Genomic DNA, 24,892 nt, shown 5'->3' on the forward strand with positions numbered 1-24,892 from the left:
AGCTCGGGTTTCAGAGCTGGAACGGCGGCTGGAAACACTGTGGAGCATCTGAGAGTCTGAGAGCATGGTGGATAGCACGTTTAGAGAGGTGGTCACACTGCAGCTGAAGGGACTTGAGGAAGGAAGGGAATGGGTGACCACCAGGCAGTCCAAGGGAAACAGGCAGGTAGTTGAGGAGTCCCCTGGGGTCCCGCTTGCAAATAGGTATTCCATTTTGGAGGCTGATGAGGGTGGTTCCTCCAGGGAGTGTGGACAGACCCAAGCTTCTGGCACCGCAAGCAGCCTGTCTGCACAGGAAGGGGGAAAGAGAGGAAGAGCAATAGTAATAGGAGAATCTATAGTCAGGGGAACAGATAGGCGCTACTGTGGCCGTCAATGTGACTCCAGGATGGTGTGTTGCGTCCCTGGTGCCAAGGTCCAGGATGTCACTGAACAGCTGCAGGGCATCCTGAAGGGGGAGGGCAATAAGGCATAGGTCATGGTACATGTTGGTCCCAATGACATAGGTAGAAAGAGGGATGAGATCTTGCATTGAGAATTCAGGGAGTTAGGCAGTAGACCAAAAAGCAGGACCTCTCGGGTTGTAATCTCTGGATTACTTCTACAGCCACGTGCTAGCGAGTGTAGAAATAGGAGAATAGCACAGAGAATGCGTGGCTTAAGAGTTGGTGCAAGACGGACGGTTTTAGATTCCTGGATCACTGGGAACGTTACTGGGGAAGGTGGGACCTGTACAAGCGGGACGGTCTACATCTGAACCAGAGGGGGCTAACATCCTTGCTGGTGGGTTTGCAAGTGCTGTTGGGAGGAGTTTAAACGAATTTGGCAGGGGAGGGGATGCAGACTCCTTGCAGAATAGGGACACAGCTAAACACAGGAAAGCAAACAAGTCAGAAGGAATACAGCGAAACTAGGTTTCAAGGGAGTAAGATCAGGATGGATGGCCTCTACTTTAATGCCGGGAGTATTACAGGTAAAACGGATGAGTTAAGGGCAAGGATTGATACGTGGAATTGTGATATAGTAGCCATCACGGAGACATGGTTGAGGGAGGGGCAGGATTGGCAGCTCAATATCCCAGGATATAGAATCTTCAGGCAAGACAGAGGAGGGGGTGAAAGAGGAGGGGACATTCCAATATTAGTTAAGGAGTTAGTTGCTGCAGTAAGGAGAGATGATATCTTGGAGGAGGCATCAAATGAAGCTTTATGGGTAGAGTTTAGGAATAAAAAAGGGACAGCCACATTGTTTAGTTTAGAGATACAGCACTGAAACAGGCCCTTCGGCCCACCGAGTCTGTGCCGACCATCAACCACCCACTTATACTAATCCTACACTAATCCCATATCCCTACCACATCCCCACCTGTCCCTACATTTCCCTACCACCTACCTATCCGAGGGGCAATTTATAATGGCCAATTAACCTATCAACCTGCAAGTCTTTGGCATGTAGGAGGAAACCGGAGCACCCGGAGGAAACCAACGCAGACACAGAGAGAACTTGCAAACTCCACACAGGCAGTACCCAGAATTGAACCCGGGTCGCTGGAGCTGTGAGGTTGCAGTGCTAACCACTACGCCACTGTGCCGCCCATGGTAGGTGTTTATTATAGACCCCCAGATAATCAGTGGGAAATTGAGGAGCAAATATGTGCGCAATTTGCAGAGGTGTGTAAAAATAATAGTGATGAGATTAGGTGATTTCAACTTTCCCAACATTAATTGGGATAGTCATCGTGTTAAGGGCTGAGATGGAGTGGAGTTCTTAAAATGTATACAGGAGAACATTTTAGCTCAATATGTAGAGGTTCCAACAAGGGAGGGTGCAGTGCTGGACCTAATTCTGAGGAATGAAGCCGGACAGGTGGTTGATGTGTTGGTGGGGGATCATTTTGGTGACAGCAACCACAACATGATACAATTTAAGCTTGTTATGGAGAAAGAAATAGACAAGTTGCAAAAAAAGGTTTTGGGTTGGGGGAGAGTGAATTTTAGTAAAATAAGGCAGGATCTAGTCAAGGAAGACTGGAAAGAGTTACTTGTCGGGAAATCTACAGAAGAGCAGTAGGGGGCATTCAAAAAGGAAATGGGGAGGGTACAGGCCCAACATGTTCCGTCTAGGGTAATAAGTAGGAGCAACAAACCCAGAAAACCATGGATGATCAGAAACATTCAGGGTACAATGAGAAGGAAAAGAGAGGCTTTTAGTAAATACAATGAGTGCAAATCAATGGAAGCATTAGTGATTTGATTTGATTTAGAGATGCAGCACTGAAACATGCCCTTCGGCCCATCGAGTCTGTGCCGACCATTAACCACCCATTTATACTAATCCTACACTAATCCCATATTCCGACCACATCCCCACCTGTCCCCTATATTCCCCTACCTATACTAGGGGCAATTTATAATGGCCAATTTACCTATCAATCTGCAAGTCTTTGGCATGTGGGAGGAAACCGGAGCACCCGGAGGAAACCCACGCAGACACAGGGAGAACTTGCAAACTCCACACAAGCAGTACCCAGAATTGAACCCGGGTCGCTGGAGCTGTGAGGCTGCGGTGCTAACCACTGCGCCACTGTGCCGAAAGTGCAGAAAGTGTAGGATGGAGCTTAAGAAAGCAATTCGGAGAGCAAAGAGGGGATCTGACAAAGCTCTGGCTGGTAAAAGTAGGGAAAATCCCAAGATATTCTATCAGTATATCAATGGGAAGAGGATAACCAGGGAAAGAGTAGGACCCATTAGGGACCAAGGGGGAAGTCTGTGGGTGGAGCCAGAGGACATTGGTAGGTGTTAAACGAATACTTCACATCTGTCTTCACCCAAGAGAATGAGGATGTAGATATGGAACTCAGAGAGAGAGACTGTGAGGTTCTTGAGCAAATTGTCATCGGGAGTGACAAGGTATTGGAGGTTTTGGCAGGCTTAAAAGTGGACAAATCTCCAGGTTAGGATGATTTGTGTTCCAGGATGCTGTGGAAGGCGAGGGTGGAGATTGCAGGGGCTCTGACCCAAATTTTCAATTCCTCTCTGTCCACGGCGGAGGTGCCAGAAGACTGGAGAACAGCTAATGTGGTCCCACTATTTAAGAAAGGTTGTAGAGATAAGGCAGGGAACTACAGGCCAGTGAGTCTCACATCAGTGGTAGGGAAACTATGGGAGAAAATTCTGAAGGAGAGAATCTATCTCCACTTGGAGAGGCAAAATTAGATTAGGAATCATCAGCATGGCTTTGTCAGAGGGAGGTCATACATAACAAATTTGATTGAATTTTTTGAGCATGTGACCAGGTGTGTAGACGAGGGTAGTGCAGTTGATGTAGTTTACATGGATTTCAGCAAAGCCTTTGACAAGGTCCCACATGGGAGACTTATCAAGAAAGCAAATGCACATGGGATACAGGGTAACTTGATAAGGTGGATTCAAAATTGGCTTAGCTGTAGGAAACAGAGAATGATGACAGATGGCTGTTTTAGTGACTGGAAGCCAGTGTCCAGTGGCGTACCACAGGGATATGCGCTGGGTCCCCTACTGTTTGTCATTTATATAAACGACAGAGATGACTATGTGGATGGTAGGATCAGTACGTTCGCGGATGACACAAAGATTGGCCGAGTGGTTAACAGTGAGGTGGAGTGTCTTAGGTTACAGGAAGATATAGACGGGATGGTTAAATGGGCAGAAAAGTGACAGATGGAATTTAACCCTGAAATGTGTGAGGTGATACACTTTGGAAGAAGTAATGTGACACGGAAGTATTCAATGAATGTCCTGACACTGGGAAGTTCCGAGGAACAAAGGGACCTTGGCGTGTTTGTCCATAGATCTCTGAAGGCAGAAGGGCAGGTTAATAGGGTGGTGAAAAAGGCAGATGGGACACTTGCCTTTATCAATCGAGGCATAGTGAACAACTGGGGAGACTATCTTGGGAGACTGCTAAGAGCAGCCTCTAACTGACCTCAGGATGGTTTTAAAGAAACAGAACAGGGTTCACACAACAGCAGAATAATACACTGCGCACCTTGTGACAGCAAAGGTCCTATTCTTCAAAAGGATGAAAGTGGAATTGTGCCTGTGTGTTCTGTATGATTCCAGCTCAGCTCATGTCTGTGCTTTGTGCAAATGATTTGTCCTGCATATGTTCAATTACTGTCTAACTGAAATAGGACACAGTTAGGGAGGGCTAACAATGACTGGTGGCGAGTCATGTCACTAACAGCCTATGGAAACATCGGACTGGATCAGCAAGGGTTAAACAACTGTGGGCAGCCGAATGTGCCTGGGTCTGTCCCATGATGGGCACTGTGGTCTCTGGGTACTTAGTCCCTGTATGTAGCTCCTCACTGCTGGGGTGATCCCAGTGGATCTGTCAATCTACTGTTGAACAGCCAGACATCAAACAACAATCAGGAGACTCAAATTTCATGCAGAATTCTTTAAAGCTCAACTGTGATTTTTACATAATAAAAAAGGCAAAATACTGCAGATGCTGGAAATCTGAAATAAAAACAAGAAATGCTGAAATACTCAACAGGTATGGCAGCATCTCTGGAGAGAGAAGCAGAGTTAACTTTTCAGGTCAGTGACCCTTCTTCATGTGATTTTTACATCTCTGTGGGAATCAAACATTGTCAAGATTTGCTGCATTGTCTGAGTGTGCCCTCAGCAGTACACAGAGAGAGGCATTATGCTGACAATGAACTCACTTATTTACCTGAAAGGACTGAAGGAATGAATTGAAGTAGATGAAGACGATTTGGGAGACGTCGTCCTCGCCAGGATTGACAAAGAACAGCATGTAAGTGATCCCAAGCAATGGCAACAGAACCAGAGTAGCCTTCACTGCCTTCCTGCAGGACGAGAGAGCAATCAGAATCATCAGAATATTGAGCATCTCTGTGGCTGGGCCAGAAGCCAGATTCAATCAACTTCCCATCCCAACCCCGCCACCAGGCCCAGCGATTTAACTGAAGGTCCTACCTGCTCAACATTACTACACTCCAGTGGACACAGTAAGATGATCAGAAGGAAAGGGGAGAAAACTAGAGGGAAGAATTCAGGAAGGATAAGATGAAAAGTAGAAAAATATTTGTGATAAGCTGAATATTGTACAGGCCCAATCAGTACTGGAGAAGGTACAGCTACATCCACTTTTTGATTTCTTTCTTGTTTATTATTTTTGGTTTCACTGCAATGCAAATTGTCCAATAAAGAAAGCAAAGAGTCACCTGTTGAGGCTGTTATTGGCCCAGGCACAGGCAGTTCTATGGATTGACCCATCACACAGTTTAATCTCCGTGTATCTCAAGTGTGGCTGACACAGGCACATATTCACTGACTGACACACACTCACACTCGCAATGACACTGTTACAGACTCACACTGATTGACAACACCACTGATATCGGCTGACACACTGTCACCATCACTGAAACTGACACGATCGCTGATAATGTTGCTCACTGAAACAGGCTGATACAGACTCATAATCACACTGTCAGCAACTCTGACACACATACTCACACTGAGTGACACGGACACTGAAAATGTCTGACACACACTCACTCTCACACTGACAGAACCCTTTTCTGTCTTTCCCCAGGACACTTTTAGTTTAGTTTAGAGATACAGCACTGAAACAGGCCCTTCGGCCCACCGAGTCTGTGCCGACCATCAACCATCCATTTATACTCATCCTACACTAATCCCATATTCCTACCACATCCCCACCTGTCCCTATATATTTCCCTACCACCTACCTATACTAGGGGCAATTTATAATGGCCAATTAACCTATCAACCTGCAAGTCTTTGGCATGTGGGAAGAAACCAGAGCACCCGGAGGAAACCCACGCAGGCACAGGGAGAACTTGCAAGCTCCGCACAGGCAGTACCCAGAATTGAACCCGGGTCCCTGGAGCTGTGAGGCTGCGGTGCTAACCACTGCGCCACTGTGCCGCCCACAGTGCCGACACTGTTTCGTATTTCCCCGAGATCAACAAACCCTCTCATTATTTATTTGGAATGCGCCAGTGATTAATTTAAGTGCCCAGCCCCATTATTTTTTTTGTGCTGCCATGCAAGGTAACTGAAAGGAGCTGACTTGTGTGCGGCCGGAGCAGGAACTCTCTGGTTGCTGTGTGGATGTGCAGTTTAAAGGGAACATTCCCCCGGACCCTGTTTCTTGTTTCCCATTTACCTGTACTGCATAGTTTCGGACGTAGTGGATGCTCGCAGTTTTGTCATCAAGATCCTCACAATGTTAAAAAGAAAGATGAAGTTAATCTAAAAAGGAAAAAGAAACAAAGACCCCTTAATAAGGATCAGTAATCGAAGATGTTTTCCCAGGAGCTGCAAAGCCAACTGTGACACAAAACTGGGGCAGCCAATCGAATGCCTTCCGGTTCCATAAGATACATTTCATAGAATATCCTGCAGCTTCTGTCCTTATTTGGAGGGTTTGATGGCCAATTACAATCAACCCATTCATCACTGTGCGATGTGATTCATGTGGTCAGATGCTCAAGGACAGCTTCTGCCCAATGAACAAACCATTTCCAGGCACGCATTCCCTGATCTATCAAAATACCGGGCAGGATTAACAGAATCCATGTTCAACCAGAGCCTGGACATCATTCTCCTAACAGTGACACAAGTCTCATTTTCAGCATCAGGACATATTTTAGTCAGGGAATTGTTGCAGTGGGATCTTATGTTTCTCTGCTTCATACTGGGAGAGGCCATTACTGAACTCTGAGGAGGTGAAAACCATTGCACCTTAAAACCTGATAACCTCATCTTTGATGGTCATTCACTTAGAGCAGCAAACTTGATTCTGATTGTAATTGCTATTGATACAGACCGCATGGATCGGTTGGAGCGGCAACTGGATGCACTTAGGAGCATGCAAGTGGCAGAAAATGTTATAGATAGGAGTTTTAGAGAAGTGGTTACACCCAAGGTGCAGGCAGATAGATGGGTGACCGCTAGAAGGGGCAGGCAGTCAGTGCAGGAATCCCCTGTGGCTATCCCCCTCTCTAACAAGTATACCGTTTTGGATACTGTTGGGGGGGAATGGCCTATCAGGGGAAAACAACAGCAGCCAGAGCAGTGGCACCATGGCTGGCTCTGCTGTTCAGCAGGGAGGGAGAAAGCGCAGAAGAGCAATAGTTATGGGGGACTCTATAGTCAGGGGCACAGATAGGCGCTTCTGTGGATGTGAAAGAGACTCCAGGATGGTATGTTGCCTCCCTGGTGCCAGGGTCAAGGATGTCTCTGAACGGACAGGGGGCATTCTGAAGGGGAGGGTGAACAGCCAGAGGTTGTGGTAACATCGGTACCAACGACATAGGCAGGAAAAGTGATGAGGTCTTGCAGGGGGAGTTTAGGGGGTTAGGTAGAAAGTTAAAAACAGGACTTCTAGGGTTGTAATCTCAGATTACTCCCTGTGCCACGTGCCAGTGAGGCTAGAAATAGGAAGATAGTGCAGCTAAACACGTGGCTGAACAGCTGGTGTAGACGGGAGGGTTTCATATATCTGGACTATTGGGATCTGTCCCAGGAACAGATGGGACCTGTACAAGAAGGATGGGTTGCATCTAAACTGGAGGGGCACAAATATCCTGGCTGCGAGGTTTGCTAGCGTCACTCGGGAGGGTTTGAACTAGTGTGGCAGGGGGGTGGGAACCAGAGCAGTAGGACAGCAAGTGAAATAAATGAAGGGGAACTAGTTAATAAGGCCAGTAAGACTAAGAGGAAGAGCAGGCAGGGAGATGTTGCGGAGAACAGCGCGACTGGTGGTCTGAATTGCATTTGTTTCAATGCAAGAAGTATAACAGGTAAGGCAGATGAACTTAGAGCTTGGATTAGTACTTGGAACTATGATGTTGTTGCTATTACAGAGACTTGGTTGAGGGAAGGACAGGATTAGCAGCGAAATGTTCGAGGATTTAGAAGCTTCAGGGGGATGGAAAATGGGTGGGGGAGTTGCATTACTGGTTAAGGAGAATATCACAGCTGTACTGCGGGAGGACACCTCGGAGGGGTCATGCATTGAGGCAATATGGGTGGAGCTCAGGAATAGGAAGGGTGGGGGTTTACTACAGGCCTCCCAACAGCCAGCGGGAGGTAGAGGAGCAGTTATGTAGACAGATTTTGGAAAGATGTAAAGGTAACAGGGTTGTAGTGGTGTGTGATTTTAACTTCCCCGATATTGACTGGGACTCACTTAGTGTCAGGGGCTTGGATGGGGAAGAATTTGGAAGGAGCATCCAGGAGGGCTTCTTGAAACAATACATAGATAGTCGAACTATGGATGGGGCCGTACTGGACCTAGTATTGGGCAATGAGCCCAGCCAGGTGGTCGAAGTTTCAGTAGGGGTGCATTTCGGGAACAGTGACCAGAATTCCATAAGTTTTAAGGTACTTGTGGATAAGGATAAGAGTAGTCCTCGGGTGAAGGTGCTAAATTGGGGGAAGGCTAATTATAACAATATTAGGCAGGAACAGAAGAATTGAGATTGGGGGCGGCTGTTTGAGGATAAATCAACATCTGACATGTGGGAGTCTTTCAAAGGTCAGTTGATTAGAATCCAGGACCAGCATGTTCCTGTGAGGAAGAAGGATAAGTTTGGCAAGTTTCGGGAACCTTGGATAACGCGGGATATTGTGAGCCTCGTCAAAAAGAGAAAGGAAGCATTCGTAAGGGCTGGAAGGCGAGGAACAGACGAATCCCTTGAGGAATATAAAGACAGTTGGAAGGAACTTAAGCAAGGAGTCAGGAGGGCTAAAAGGGGTTATGAGAAGTCATTGGCAAACAGGATTAAGGAAAATCCCAAGGCTTTTTATACGTATATAAAGAGCAAGAGGGTAAACAGGGAAAGGGCTGGCCCACTCAAGGATAGAGAAGGGAATCTATGTGTGGAGCCAGAGGAAATGGGCGAGGTACTAAATGAGTACTTTGCATCAGTATTCACCAAGGAGAAGGATTTGGTGGATGATGAGCCTAAAAAGGGAGTGCAGATAGTCTCAGTCATCTCATTATCAAAAAGGAGGAGGTGTTGGCTGTCTTGCAAAGCATTAAGGTACATAAGTCCCCAGGGCCAGATGGGATTTACCCCAGAATACTGAGGGAGGCAAGGGAAGAAATTGCTGGGGCCTTGACAGAAATCTTTGCATCCTCATTGGCTACAAGTGAGGTCCTAGAGGACTGGAGAATAGCCAATGTTGTTCCTTTGTTTGAGAAGGGTGGCAAGGATAATCCAGGAAATTATAGGCCGGTGAGCCTTACGTCAGTGGTAGGGAAATTATTAGAGAGGATTCTTCAGGACAGGATTTACTCCCATTTGGAAACAAATGGACTTATTAGCGAGAGGCAGCATGGTTTTGCGAAGGGGAGGTTGTGTCTCACTAATTTGATTGAGTTTTTTGAGGAAGTGACAAAGATGATTGATGAAGGAAGGGCAGTGGATGTTATCTATATGGACTTCAGTAAAGCCTTTGACAAGGTCCCTCATGGCAGACTGATACAAAAGGTGAAGTCACATAGGATCAGAGGGGAGCTGGCAAGATGGATACAGAACTGACTCGGTCACAGAAGACAGAGGGTAGCAGTGGAAGGGCGCTTTTCTGAATGGAGGGATGTGACAAGTGGTGTTCCGCAGGGATCAGTGCTGTGACCTTTGTTGTTTGTAGTATATATAAATGATTTGGAGGAAAATGTAGCTGGTCTGATTAGTAAGTTTGTGGACGACACAAAGGTTGGTGGAGTTGCGGACAGTGATGAGAATTGTCAGAGGATACAGCAGGATATAGATCAGTTGGAGACTTGGGCGGAGAAATGGCAGATGGAGTTTAATTCGGACAAATGTGAGGTAATGCATTTTGGAAGGTCTAATGCAGGTGGGAAGTATAAAGTAAATGGCAAAAACCTTAGGAGTATTGACAGGCAGAGAGATCTGGGCGTACAGGTCCACAGGTCACTGAAAGTGGCAACGCAGGTGGATAAGGTAGTCAAGAAGGCGTTCGGCATGCTTGCCTTCATCGGTCGGTGCAAGTCATGCTGCAGCTGTACAGAACGTTAGTTAGGCCACACTTAGTATATTGCATGCAGTTCTGGTCGCCACACTACCAGAAGGACATGGAGGCTTTGGAGAGGGCACAGAAGAGGTTTACCAGAATGTTGCCTGGTCTGGAAGGATTAGCTATGAGGAGAGGTTGGATAAACTCCGATTGTTTTCACTAAATAAAGAACAGTGCAGCACAGGAACAGGCCATTTGGCCCTCCAAGCCTGCGCCGATCTTGATGCCTGCCTAAACTAACACCTTCTGCCCTTCCGGAGCCCATATCCCTCTATTCCCTTCCTGTTCATATATTTGTCAAGATGTCTCTTAAACGTTGCTATCGTATCTGCTTCCACCACCTCCCCTGGCAGCAGGTTCCAGGCACTCACCACCCTCTGTGTAAAAAAACTTGCCTCACACATCCCCCCTAAACTTTACCCCTCGCACCTTAAACCTATGTCCCCTAGTAACTGACTCTTCCACTCTGGGAAAAAGCTTCTGACTCTCCACTCTGTCCACGCCACTCATAACTTTGTAAACGTCTGTCATGTCGCCCCTCCACCTCCGTCGTTCCAGTGAAAATAATCCGAGTTTTTCCAACCTCTCCTTCATAGTTAATGCCCTCCAGACCAGGCAACATCCTGGTAAACCTCCTCTGTACCCTCTCCAAAGTCTCCACGTCCTTCTGGTAGTGTGGCGGCCAGAATTGCACGCAATATTCTAAATGTGGCCTAACTAAGGTTCTGTACAGCTGCAACATGACTTGCCAATTTTTATACTCTCTGCCCCGACCGATGAAGGCAAGCATGCCGTATGCCTTCTTGACTACCTTATCCACCTGCCTTGCCACTTTCAGTGACCTGTGGACCTGTACGCCCAGATCTCTCTGCCCGTCAATACTCCTAAGGGTTCTACCATTTACTGTATACCTCCCACCTGCATTAGACCTTCCAAAATGCATTACCTCACATTTGTCCGGATCAAACTCCATCTGCCATTTCTCCGCCCAAGTCTCCACCCGATCTACATCCTGCTGTATCCTCTGACAATCCTCATCATTATCATCATTGCCTTAAATGGGTGACCCCTCAGTTTTAAACAGTGACTCATTGTTCTAGATTCTCCCTCAAACGTAAACATCCTTTCCACATCCATCCCATCAAGATCCCTCAGGATCTTATATGTTTCAATCAAGTTGCCTCTTATTATTCTAAACTCCAGCAGATACAAGCCTAGCCTGTCCAACATTTCCTCATAAGATAAACTGTCCATTCCAGGTATTAGTCTAGTAAACCTTCTCTGAACTGCTTCTAATGCATTTACATCCTTCCTAAATAAGGAGACCAAAACTGTACACAGTACTCCAGATGTGGTCACATCAATGCCCTGTATAACTGGAGCATAACCTCCCTACTTCTGTATTCAAATCCCCTTGCAATAAATGATAACATTCTGTTAGCTTTTCTAATAATTTGCTGTACCTGCATATGAACCTTTTGCGATTCATGCACTAGGACACCCAGATCCCTCTGCATCTCCGAGCTCTGCAATCTCTCGCCATTTAGATAATATGCTTCTTTTTTATTTTCCTGCCAAAATGGACAATTTCATATTTTCCAACATTATACTCCATTTGTCAGACCTTGTCCACTCACTTAATCTATCGCTATCCCTTTGTAGGCTCCTTATGTCCACTTCACAACTTACTTTCCTACCAACTTTGTGTCATCAGCAAATTTAGCAACCATACCTTCGGTCCTTTCATCCAAGTCATTTATATAAATTGCAAAAAGTTGAGGCCCCAGCACAGATCCCTGTGGCACACCACTCATTACATCTTGCCAACCAGAAAATGACCCATTTATGCCGACTCTCTGTTTCCTAGCCAATCTTCTTATCCATGCCAATATATTACCCCGACATCATGAGGTTTTATTTTCCACAATAATGTTTGATAGCACCTTATCAAATGCCTTCTGGAAATCTAAGTAAAGTACATCCACCGGTTCCCCTTTATCCACAGCACTTCTTCAAAGAACTCCAATAAATTGGTTAAATATGATTTCCTTTTCTCAAAACCATGTTGACTTTGTCTGATTACCTTGAATTTTTCTAAGTGCCCTGCTATAATGTCTTTAATAATCGCTTCTAACATTTTCCCTAAGACAGATGTTAAGCTAACTGGCCTGTAATTTTCTGCTTTCTGTCTCCCTCCCTTTTTGAATAAAGGATTTACATTCGTGATTATTCAATCTAATGGAACCTTCCCTGAATCTGGGGAATTTTGGAAAATTAACGCATCAACTATCTCACTAACCATTTCTTTCAAGACCCGAAGATGAAGTTCATCAGGTTCTGGGGACTTGTTAGCCTGAAACTCCAACAATTTGCTGTATCACTTCTTTGGTGATTGTAATTTTCTTGAGTTCCTCCCTCCCTTCCATATCCTGATTTACAGCTATTTCTGGGGTGTTACTTGCATCCTTTATGGTGAAGACTGATGCAAAATACCTGTTCAATAAATTTCTTTATTTTCTCTTAATTCCCCAGCTACAGCTGCAACATGACTTGCCAATTTTTATACTCTCTGCCCCGACCGATGAAGGCAAGCATGCCGTATGCCTTCTTGACTACCTTATCCACCTGCCTTGCCACTTTCAGTGACCTGTGGACCTGTACGCCCAGATCTCTCTGCCCGTCAATACTCCTAAGGGTTCTACCATTTACTGTATACCTCCCACCTGCATTAGACCTTCCAAAATGCATTACCTCACATTTGTCCGGATCAAACTCCATCTGCCATTTCTCCGCCCAAGTCTCCACCCGATCTACATCCTGCTGTATCCTCTGACAATCCTCATCATTATCATCATTGCCTTAAATGGGTGACCCCTCAGTTTTAAACAGTGACTCATTGTTCTAGATTCTCCCTCAAACGTAAACATCCTTTCCACATCCATCCCATCAAGATCCCTCAGGATCTTATATGTTTCAATCAAGTTGCCTCTTATTATTCTAAACTCCAGCAGATACAAGCCTAGCCTGTCCAACATTTCCTCATAAGATAAACTGTCCATTCCAGGTATTAGTCTAGTAAACCTTCTCTGAACTGCTTCTAATGCATTTACATCCTTCCTAAATAAGGAGACCAAAACTGTACACAGTACTCCAGATGTGGTCACATCAATGCCCTGTATAACTGGAGCATAACCTCCCTACTTCTGTATTCAAATCCCCTTGCAATAAATGATAACATTCTGTTAGCTTTTCTAATAATTTGCTGTACCTGCATATGAACCTTTTGCGATTCATGCACTAGGACACCCAGATCCCTCTGCATCTCCGAGCTCTGCAATCTCTCGCCATTTAGATAATATGCTTCTTTTTTATTTTCCTGCCAAAATGGACAATTTCATATTTTCCAACATTATACTCCATTTGTCAGACCTTGTCCACTCACTTAATCTATCGCTATCCCTTTGTAGGCTCCTTATGTCCACTTCACAACTTACTTTCCTACCAACTTTGTGTCATCAGCAAATTTAGCAACCATACCTTCGGTCCTTTCATCCAAGTCATTTATATAAATTGCAAAAAGTTGAGGCCCCAGCACAGATCCCTGTGGCACACCACTCATTACATCTTGCCAACCAGAAAATGACCCATTTATGCCGACTCTCTGTTTCCTAGCCAATCTTCTTATCCATGCCAATATATTACCCCGACATCATGAGGTTTTATTTTCCACAATAATGTTTGATAGCACCTTATCAAATGCCTTCTGGAAATCTAAGTAAAGTACATCCACCGGTTCCCCTTTATCCACAGCACTTCTTCAAAGAACTCCAATAAATTGGTTAAATATGATTTCCTTTTCTCAAAACCATGTTGACTTTGTCTGATTACCTTGAATTTTTCTAAGTGCCCTGCTATAATGTCTTTAATAATCGCTTCTAACATTTTCCCTAAGACAGATGTTAAGCTAACTGGCCTGTAATTTTCTGCTTTCTGTCTCCCTCCCTTTTTGAATAAAGGATTTACATTCGTGATTATTCAATCTAATGGAATCTTCCCTGAATCTGGGGAATTTTGGAAAATTAACGCATCAACTATCTCACTAACCACTTCTTTCAAGACCCGAAGATGAAGTTCATCAGGTTCTGGGGACTTGTTAGCCTGAAACTCCAACAATTTGCTGTATCACTTCTTTGGTGATTGTAATTTTCTTGAGTTCCTCCCTCCCTTCCATATCCTGATTTACAGCTATTTCTGGGGTGTTACTTGCATCCTTTATGGTGAAGACTGATCCAAAATACCTGTTCAATAAATTTCTTTATTTTCTCTTAATTCCCCAGGCTCACTTGCTATAGATTTTTAGATTTAGAGATACAGCACTGAAACAGGCCCTTCGGCCCACCGAGTCTGTGCCAACCATCAACCACCCATTTATACTAATCTTACACTAATCCCATATTCCTCCCACATCCCCACCTGTCCCTATATTTCCCTACCACCTACCTATACTGGGGGCAATTTATAATGGCCAATTTACCTATCAACCTGAAAGTCTTTGGCATGTGGGAGGAAACCGGAGCACCCGGAGGAAACCCACGCAGACACAGGGAGAACTTGCAAACTCCACACAGGCAGTACCCAGAATTGAACCCGGGTTTCTGGAGCTGTGAGGCTGCGGTGCTAACCACTGCCACTGCGCCACTGTGCCACCCATAGGACCAATGCTCACTTTATTAATGCGCTTCTTTTTAAAATATCTGTAGAAATTCTTATTATTGGTTTTTATATTTCTAGCTCGCTTTCTCTCATGCTCTAAATTTTTTGCTCCTTATTAACCTTTCAGTCGTTCTTTGCTGTTTTTAAAAATTCTGTCTAATCTTCCGACCTGCCACTCATCTATGTATAATTATATGCTTTTTCTTTAAGTTTGATGCTATCTTTAACTTTTTTAGTTAACCACAGATAGTGGATTCTCCCCTTGGAATTTTCTTTCCTCGTTGGAATGTATCTATTTTCTGCGTTCAGAAGTATCCCCTTAAATATCTACCACTGCATTTCTGCTGACCTATTCCTTAACATAATTTGCCAGTTCACTTTAGCTTTTTAATGCTTTTTCATGCTTTTCAATGGAAAGCTCTGAGTTAGGGAGAATGCATTCTGTGCAAAGTTCTCCTCATTCAGCTTGGTTACAAATGATCAAAACATTTTGTGTCTATGAGAAGACAGCCTCATTAATGGATTCCCATCACATCAGGTCTCCTCCCTTCTTGAGTTACTCCAGTGAAGTTGATCACCTGGCTGACTCAGACTGTCACAGGAGTGACTCGTCTGTGTTTCTACACTCAAGTTGCTGCTTAGATTACAAAAGCAAACTCAAGACACTAGCACACTCCAAAGAAAAATCCCTGCAACCCACAAATAATGTAGGAGTGAAATCTATTGAGTTTCCGTCATGGGGTTCACTTTATGATGCTGTGCACAGCCTGAATAATAAATCTTCTGCAACCTATGCAATGGGCAGCATTGACTAAAAAAACACTCAACTCAGAGCTCAGCAGAGATCAAAGAATGAGAATTGTGTCTTTAACATACCACTTATGCCTAAGCAAGGGAATTCGGGCAACCTGGATATTGAGGAAATCGAGGTGGGGACTGAAGACAATGGCTTCAGCTTTCCCAGTAATTAGTTCAAGAAAATTTCTGCTCATCCAGTACTGGGTACCAGACAAGTATTCTGATCATTTAGAAAAAGTAGAGGGGTCAAGAGAGGTGGAGGCGAAGTAGAGCTTGGTGTCTTCAGCAACACGTGAAACCTGATGTGTTGTTTTTGGATGATACCATTGAGGGGCAGTATGTGAGATAACAAGTAGGAGGAGGCAAAGGATAGATGCTTGTGTGATTCCAGCGGTAACGATACCTGAGTGGGAAGAGAATCATTGCAGGATTCTCCGGCTGCGACTGGACAGATAAAAATGGACCCACGTGAATGCAGTCAGAACCAGCTGGATAATGGTGGAGTGGTGTTGGAGGAGGATGGTGTGGTTAACCGTGTCAAAGACTCCAGACAGGTCGAGAAGGATGAGGAGAGATAGTTTACCGCTGTAACAGTCACATCCAATGTCATTTGTGAATTTGATAACAGCTGTTTCAGTGCTATGGCAGAAGCAGAAATCTGCTTGGAGGGATTTACAGAATCACAGAATCACTACAGCGCAGAAAGCAGCCATTTGGATCGTCGTGTCTGCACCAGTGGACTTTGGAGAGGAAAGTGAGGGAGATTTCAATCAGGATCAGTATAATAGTAAGGGAATTAGTACTAAGAGAACTCGCACAGAGCAGATCTAGAGGGCACTAATTAACATTAATAGTTCATACAAGGCATTAAGTAGATTGTAAAAGGGGAATAGAGATTTTTTCTTAGATCATGGATGGGGATCTGAGATCTGTTGTTTGCAATTCCTGCACCATGTGTCAACTTCAGGAAACTTCAGGTGTCTTTGGTGAATCACGTGCATAGGAAGTGTCTCCAGAAGCCTGAGCTCGAGCTCAGGATTTCCGAGCTTGAGGTGCATCTGGAGTCTCTGCGGAGTATCAGGCTCACTGTGAAGCAGGTCGGGAGCAGTATGAAGCAAGTTGGGAACAGCATGAAGCAGAGCGAGATCACCGTGAAGCAGACTGGGAGCAGAACAGTGTGACGCAGACCGGGATCACTATTACGCAGGTCGAGACCAGTGTGAAGCGAATCGAGAGCAGTGTGAAGCAGCTGATTGGTGAATTGCTGGCGAGTCTTTCTTTTTTGTTACAAGTAGCAAGTTTAATAGCATAATAAATAGAGGCATGGCAGGGCATTTCAGATCCATGGCATGCACATCCTGCTCCATGTGGGAACTTCATGCTTCTCATGTCCTAAACAACCTGGAGCAGCTCGAGCTCCGAGTTTCAGAGCTTAAGCAGCAACTGGCATCACTTTGGTGTACCCACGAAGCTGAGATTTTCATGGACAGCGCATTTATAGATGTGGTCACCCTACAGCTTAAGAATATGCAGGAAGAGATGAAATGGGTGATCGCCAGGCAGTCAAGAAGGAACAGGCAGGTAATGCAGGAGTCCCCTGAGTGCATCTCACTCACCAACCAGTATACCATTCTGAATACTGGTGAGAGTGATGGTTCCTCTAGTGCATGGTTGTCCAAGCCTTTCGGGAGGAGGGCTGCATTACGATTTTTGCTCGGGGGCTGGTGAGCAAATATTGAAAGAAAAAGGCATTAAAAATTTATCTTAAGAATAAGAACAACAAATGTGCATTTTTGTGAAGACGCTTTAAACGAGAAGACTAATTTATTAACTTACTTTCTCGTCACTATATTACTTGCATAAATAGTCAATCTCTGCTCACACACTTGATGCAGCGATGCTGAGTATTTTTCTGGATAGATATCCCTCTGTCAGGAGAGACCTTGATCTCTCTCTCTCTCTCTCTGTCTCTCTCTCTCTCTCCCTGGTTTTCCCCCTGTCTGAGTCATTCTCGCTCTCTACGTTCCCTCCTCTCTGTCCACCGTCTCTCTCCATCCTCCCTTCCACTCTCTCTCTGTTCCCTCTCTCTCTCTGTTCCCCCATCTCTGTTTTCCCCCTCTATTTACTCCCGCCATCCCCCCTCTCTGTATTCCTCCCTCTCTCTGTTTTCCCCTTTCTCTTTCTCTCTGTCTCCTTCTCTCGCTTTGTTTCCCCTCTCACGCTCTCTCTCTCTCTCTCTGCCCCCCCCCCCCACTTTGTTTAGCCCCTCTTTCTCTGTTCCCCTTTCTCCCTCACTCTGACAATTGCAGGGAGCGGGAGCACTCAGCACAGCAGCTTTGTGATTGGTCAGTTTGTTTAAAAACATTGTGCTGTCAGTTTCACAGTTGACAGCTGCTGAAGCAGGAAGGCACTTCCCAACATCAGACAGATGTGGGGTTTTCTGACGGGTTTTTAAAAAAAGTCGGAGAATCCTGAATCTGTCAAAGTTGGAAATCACGTTCCTGCTTCAGCAGCTGTCAGCTGTGAAACTGACAGTGCGTTGTTTTTAAAAAGGACAGTCTGCAAGCAGAAGACAAAGGGAGATTTCCCATCTCCAGTCATGGAGCCCTGGTGAGGATGAGGAAGGGCACTAGGTACAGTTTACACCCCCAGGCCGGATGGAAACCTTTGGTGGGTCAGATCCCGGCCCACGGGCCATATGTTGGACAACCTGCTCTAGTACGTGCAACCAGAATCTAGATCACGGCACCATGACTGGCTCAGCTGTACAGGGGGACAAGAGGAAAATTGAAAGAGCAATAGTGATAGGGAATTCTATATATAGGGGAACAGACAGGTGTTTCTGCAGCCACAAACATCAATCCATAATGGCATGTTGCCTTCCTGCTGCCAAAGGCTAGGATGTCACGGAGCAGCTGCAGAGCACTCTTGAGGGGGCAGGGTGAACAACCAGCAGTTGTGGTCCATATCAGTACTGATGACAGAGGTAGAAAGAGGAATGAGGTCATGCAGGCAGAGTTTCAGGAGCTAGGAAAGAAACTAGCAAGTGGCATCTCAAAGGCAGTAATCTCTGGATTAATCCCAGTACCATGCAAAACTAACTAACAGGAAACAAATAGTTGGGATAAATAGGTCATTTTGAGGATGGTAAACTGTAACGAGTGGAGTACCACAGGGATCAGTGATGCTGCCTCAATTATTTACGATCTATATTAATTACTTGAAGGGACCGAAAGTATTGCAGCCAAATGTACTGATGATATAAAGATAGGTTGGAAAGCCAGTTGTCAAGAGGACAGAAAGAGTCGACAAAGGGATATAGATAGGTTAAGTGAGTGGACAAAAAATTGGGAAATGGTGTATAATATGGGAAAATGTGACTTTAGCAGGAATAATAGAAAAGCAAAACATTATTTAAATGGAGAGAAACTGCAGAATACTGCAGTAGAGGGATCTGGGTGTCCTGGTACATGAATCACAAAATGTTAGTACGCAGGTACAGAAAATGATTAGGAAGGCAAATGGAATGTTGTCGTTTATTGCAAGGAGAATAGAGTATAAAAGTAGGGAAGTTTTGTTCCTGCTGTACAGGGCCCTAGTGAAACCACATCTCGAGTATTGTGTGCAGTTTTGGTCTCCTTACTTAAGAAAGGGTAAAATTGCATTAGAAGGGGGTCAGAGAAGTTTCACTTGACTGATTCCTGGGATGAAGGAGTTATCTAATGAGGAAAGGTTGAACAGGTTGGGCCTATTTCCTTTGGAGTTTAGAAGAATGAGAGGTGGTCTTATTGAAACATATAAGATCCTGAGGGGACTTGACAGGGTTGAAGCTGGAAGGGTGCTTCCCCTTGTGGGAGAGACAAGGACTAGGGGACAGAGTTTAAAAATAAGGGTATTTCCAGCATTTCTTGTTTTTATTAAGGGTTCTCTCTTGTTGGATATGGTCATTGCCTGCACTTGAGTGCGTGAATGATACTTGCCACTTATCAGCCCAAGCCTGGATAGTGTCCAGGTCTGGCTGCATTTCTCCAGCTTCAGTTTCTGAGAAGTCGCGAATAACAAAGAACAAAGAACAGTACAGCACAGGAACAGGCCATTCGGCCCTCCAAGCCTGCGCCGATCTTGATGCCTGCCAAAACTAAAACCTTCTGCATTTCCAGGGACCGTACCCCTCATTTCCCATCCTATTCATGTATTTGTCAAGATGCCTCTTAAACCTCGCTATCGTACCTGCTTCCACTACTTACCCCGGCAGCAGGTTCCAGGCACTCACGACCCTCTGTGTAAAGAACTTGCCTCGCACATCCCCTCTAAACTTTACCCCTCGCACCTTAAACCTATGTCCCCCAGTAACTGACTCTTCCACCCTGGGAAAAAGCTTCTGACTATCCACTCTGTCCATGCCACTCATAACTTTGTAAACCTCTATCATGTCGCCCCTCCACCTCCGTCGTTCCAGTGAAAACAATCCGAGTTTATCCAACCTCTCCTCATAGCTAATGCCCTCCAGACCAGGCAACATCCTGGTAAACCTCTTCTATACCCTCTCCAAAGCCTCCATGTCCTTCTGGTAGTGTGGCGACCAGAATTGCACGCAATATTCCAAGTGTGGCCTAACTAAGGTTCTGTACAGCTGCAGCATGACTTGTCAATTTTTATACTCTATGCCCCGACCGATGAAGGCAAGCATGCCGTATGCCTTCTTGACTACCTTATCCACCTGCGTTGCCATTTTCATTGACCTGTGGACCTGTACGCCCAGATCTCTCTGCCTGTCAATACTCCGAAGGGTTCTGCCATTTACTGTGTACTTCCCACCTGTATTAGACCTTCCAAAATGTATTACCTCACATTTGTCCGGATTAAACGCCATCTGCCATTTCTCCGCCCAACTCTCCAACCGATCTATATCCTGCTGTATCCTTTGACAATCCTCATCACTATCTGCAACTCCACCAACCTTTGTGTCATCCGCAAACTTACTAATCAGACCAGCTACACTTTCCTCCAAATCATTCATATATAATACACAGAGCAAAGGTCCCAGCACTGAACCCTGCGGAACACCACTTGTCACGCCCCTCCATTCAGAAAAACACCCTTCCACTGCTACCCTCTATCTTCCATGATCGAGCCAGTTCTGTATCCATCTTGCCAGCTCACCTCTGATCCGTGTGACTTCACCTTTTGTACCAGTCTGCCATGAGGGACCTTGTCAAAGGCTTTACTGAAGTCCATATAGATAACATCCACTGCCCTTCCTTCATCAATCATCTTCGTCACTTCCTCAAAAAACTCAATCAAATTAGAGAGACACGACCTCCCCTTCACAAAACCATGTATTCATTTGTTCCCAAATGGGAGTAAATCCTGTCCCGAAGAATCCTGTCTAATAATTTTCCTTCCACTGACGTAAGGCTCACCGGCCGATAATTTCCTGGATTATCCTTGCTACCCTTCTTAAACAAACGAACAACATTGGCTATTCTCCAGTCCTCTGGGATCTCACCTGTAGCCAATGAGGATACAAAGATTTCTGTCAAGGCCCCAGCAATTTCTTCCCTTGCCTGCCTCAGTATTCTGGGGTAGATCCCATCAGGCCCTGGGGGACTTATCTACCTTAATGCTGTGCAAGACGCTCAACACATCCTCCTTTTTTGATAATGACATGACGCAGACTATCTACACTCCCTTCCCTAGACTCATCATCCACCAAGTCCTTCTCTTTGGTGAATACTGATGCAAAGTACTCATTTAGTACCTCGCCCATTTCCTCTGGCTCCACGCGTAGATTCCCTCCTCTGTCCTTGAGTGGGCCAACCCTTTCCCTGGCTACCCTCTTGCTCTTTATATATGTATAAAAAGCCTTGGGATTCTCCTTAATCCTGTTTGCCAATGACTTTTCATGACCCCTTTTAGCCCTCCTGACTCCTTGCTTAAGTTCCTTCCTACTGTCTTTATATTCCTCAAGGGATTCGTCTGTTCCCAGCCTTCTAGCCCTTACGAATGCTTCCTTTTTCTTTTTGACTGGGCTTACAATATCCCTCATTATCCAAGGTTCCCGAAACTTGCCAAACTTATCCTTCTTCCTCACAGGAACATGCTGGTCCTGGATTCTAATCCACTGACATTTGAAAGACTCCCACATGTCAGATGTTGATTTACCCTCAGACAGTCGCCCCAATCTAAATTCTTCTGTTCCTGCCTAATATTGTTATAATTAGCCTTCCCCCAATTTAGCACCTTCACCCGAGGACTACTCTTATGCTTATCCTTAAAACTTGTGGAATTATGGTCACTGTTCCCGAAATGCTCCTCTACTGAGACTACGACCACTTGGCTGGGCTCATTCCCCAATACCAGGTCCAATACGGCCCATTCCCGAGTTGGACTATCTCCATATTGTTTCAAGAAGCTCTCCTGGATGCTCCTGACAAATTCTGCCCCATCCAAGCCCTAGCACTAAGTGAGTCCCAGTCAATATAGGGGAAGTTAAAATCACCCACCACAACAACCCTGTTGCTTTTACATCTTTCCAAAATCTGTCTACATATCTGCTCCTCTACCTCCCGCTGGCTGATCATTGTGCAATCATCAGCGAACATCCCCACTTCTGACCTTATGATTGATGGAAGGTCATTGATGAAGCAGCTTAAGATGGTTGGGCCTAGGACACTACCCTGAGGAACACTTACAGTGATGTCCTGGATTAACCTGCAACATCCATAACCATCTTCCTTTGCGCTCGGTACAATTTCAGATAAGAACTACAATTAAGAATTAAGAACAAAGAACACCAATTTGAACTAAGAACTCTGGGACTGAGATTCAGTGTTTAAATTCCATTTATTTCAGACTGTACTCCAACCTCCCAACTCTGTTTCCCTCTGTAATCTATGTGTGTGTGTGTGTGTGTGTGTGTGTGTGTGTGTGTGTGTGTGTGTGTGTGTGTGTGTGTGTGTGTGTGTGTGTGTGTGTGTGTGTGTGTGTCTTGTGGGAATGTGGGCTTGGATGCGTATTTAATAAGAACATTTTTATGGTGCTTGAATTGGTGATAAAGAGGATTTTAAATGAGAGCGTGAGAGAGGTGGAACAGGCGAGATGCTCAGAGGAGGAGAAGGTGCAAGTGCTGAATTCATCACCCACTGTTCAACGTGACCACCCTCCAGCATTAAACAGATAGGCCTGGATCAGCTGCTCACCATTACTGGCAGGAGGACAACAGTGAGCACAGAGACCCCACTCCACCGGGGCAGAGTAATAACCCCTCCCCACTGGGACAGAGACATCCCCCACTGCGGGAGAGAAATGTCCCCGACCATGGCAGAGAGGCACCACCCCATTGGGGCACAGAAATACCCCCCTACCCACTGGGACAGAGAGATCACCCCTATCACGGCAGAAACCCCACCCCCACCAGGGCAGAAGGACCACCTGCACCCTCCCACCCTACCAGCGGGGCAGTGAGGGATCTCCTGGGGGAGTCTCCGTGCTACCTGATTCTAGGAAATCGACTTGGGCTAATTAAATCGTAAAGGTCTCCCAGGGATGGATCATCCTGTGACTCATCCATCACCCTTAGCAACAGTGTACATCAAGGATGGATGGATATGTGACACAGCATCCAATAGAGAAAGTGCAGAAATGGATAAAATCAGATGTTGAAATGCAGCAGTTCTTGTGGTGTTCGAATCCGGCTTCCCATATCTCGATTTATCTAGTGTTACCCACACTTTGAGAAACATTGTGAATGATGACACTCACCCCAACTACAACTTGACTGAACCCTTGGCTGAAAGCTCCCTATGTCTGATTGAATTGAGACTTTGGCTAGTTAGACCAGTCAAACCCCTCACCCTCAAGTGTGGAATCCTGCTATTTCAAAGCTGCCCTGCTTCACTGTGACAGTAACAGAGCAGTAGCTGCATATTACCCAGGGCAGGTACAGCACAGGGCTAGATAGAGAATAAAGCTCCAAAAAAAAGGGGTTAGATACAGAGTAAAGCTCCCTCTACACTGTCCCCATCAAACACACCCAGGGCAGGTACAGCACAGGGCGAGATAGAGAGTAAAGCTCCAAAAAAAAGGGTTAGATACAGAGTAAAGCTCCCTCTACACTGTCCAATCAAACACTCCCAGGACAGGTACAGCACTGGGATTGGCTGCTCTCTGATTTGGGAGCCTGAGTGTTGAGAGCCTCAACGAGGTGCAGCTGAGAGTGCTGGTGGCAGTTGGAGGTTGCAGAGGTGGAGAGAGGAGCTGCACTGTGCAAGGGAGAGCAGCTACCAACAAGCAGAGGAAAACTCCAACAACAGTCTCCATTAAAGAGAAGAAAGGGACATTTTGTGGAAACAAGGCTTTGTCTGGAGGTGGGTGCTGAACACCAGTAATTTACTTTGGACTGTTGGGGGAGGAACAAGTGGCTGGAACAACAAGGGGTGGGGCTGCCAATTCAACAGGAGTCTGTGCTGCTGCAAAAGCACACAGGGAAGCTCCCTCCCCACCCCAATTGCCAAACCTGGGTCAGCTGAAGCTGCCCAGCTAAACAGACGGAAGGGGATAGATAGTGCCTGGGCAGCTTCAGCTGACCCAGGTGAAGACGACTCCCCCAACCAGAAGACCGGAAGACCAACTTCAAAGACTGTTTGTTTTAAGTGTACTGTGAGCACCACCTCCAGAAAGCAAGTCATCCCTTCCAGCCTGCCTTTGCCTCTCCTCTCTTACCTCAGCCTCTCCACTAACCTGTTGTTTGTTTGTTTGTCTTTTCAAATTTTTCTGTGAATCTGTTATTTAGTGTGCAAGTCCACAATTTGGGGTGGGTTTAGCTCTTGGACCCATGGCAAGCCCTTCATCACCGGTGGCGGGGCCCTCTACTACCTACGCAGCTGCAGCTTCTGTGGCTGCCCACGTGGCCCCGTCACCCTTTAAATTATTGACATGCAGCCATGGGGTGAAGAGCTATCCCCACCCCAACATGTCTATTGAGGCCTGCGTTAAGGCAATGGCCGTGGTTGTCGGCCCCTCGGCCATTGTTGCGGCCTCAAAAATGTATGGGAAGGCTGTGTTCTTTTTGAAGACCGAGCGGGCGGTGTCCCTGGCCCTGAGTAAAGGGCTCACTGTGGGGGGGACCTTCCTGCCAGTGGACCCTCTGGGGGCCACTGCGCATCGGATAATGTTGTCCAACGTCCCACCCTTCATTCCCAGTGAGCTGCTCCTCCCCCACCTACACCATCTGGGGGAGGTGAGGTCGGGGATCACCCCAGTCCGGCTTGGTCTTCGGGAGCACAGCCTCCAAC

At 45.9% G+C, this 24,892-nt stretch overlaps 1 protein-coding gene across 1 annotated transcript in view; it reads right to left on the reverse strand.

The window, feature by feature from the left end:
- The window catches only part of LOC137353646 (corticotropin-releasing factor receptor 2-like), a 119,074-nt gene that overhangs the window by 73,454 nt on the left and 20,728 nt on the right, over window positions 1-24,892 (reverse strand). Inside the window, exons 4-5 of the mRNA XM_068020000.1 lie at window positions 6,205-6,290; window positions 4,720-4,855 (exon numbers count right to left, since the gene is read on the reverse strand). Coding sequence (XP_067876101.1) covers window positions 4,720-4,855; window positions 6,205-6,290 — 222 coding nt within the window. The remainder of the gene's footprint in view (window positions 1-4,719; window positions 4,856-6,204; window positions 6,291-24,892) is intronic.

This window comes from Heterodontus francisci, chromosome 3 (assembly GCF_036365525.1).
Source record: "Heterodontus francisci isolate sHetFra1 chromosome 3, sHetFra1.hap1, whole genome shotgun sequence".
Classification (NCBI taxonomy): Eukaryota; Metazoa; Chordata; class Chondrichthyes; order Heterodontiformes; family Heterodontidae; genus Heterodontus; species Heterodontus francisci.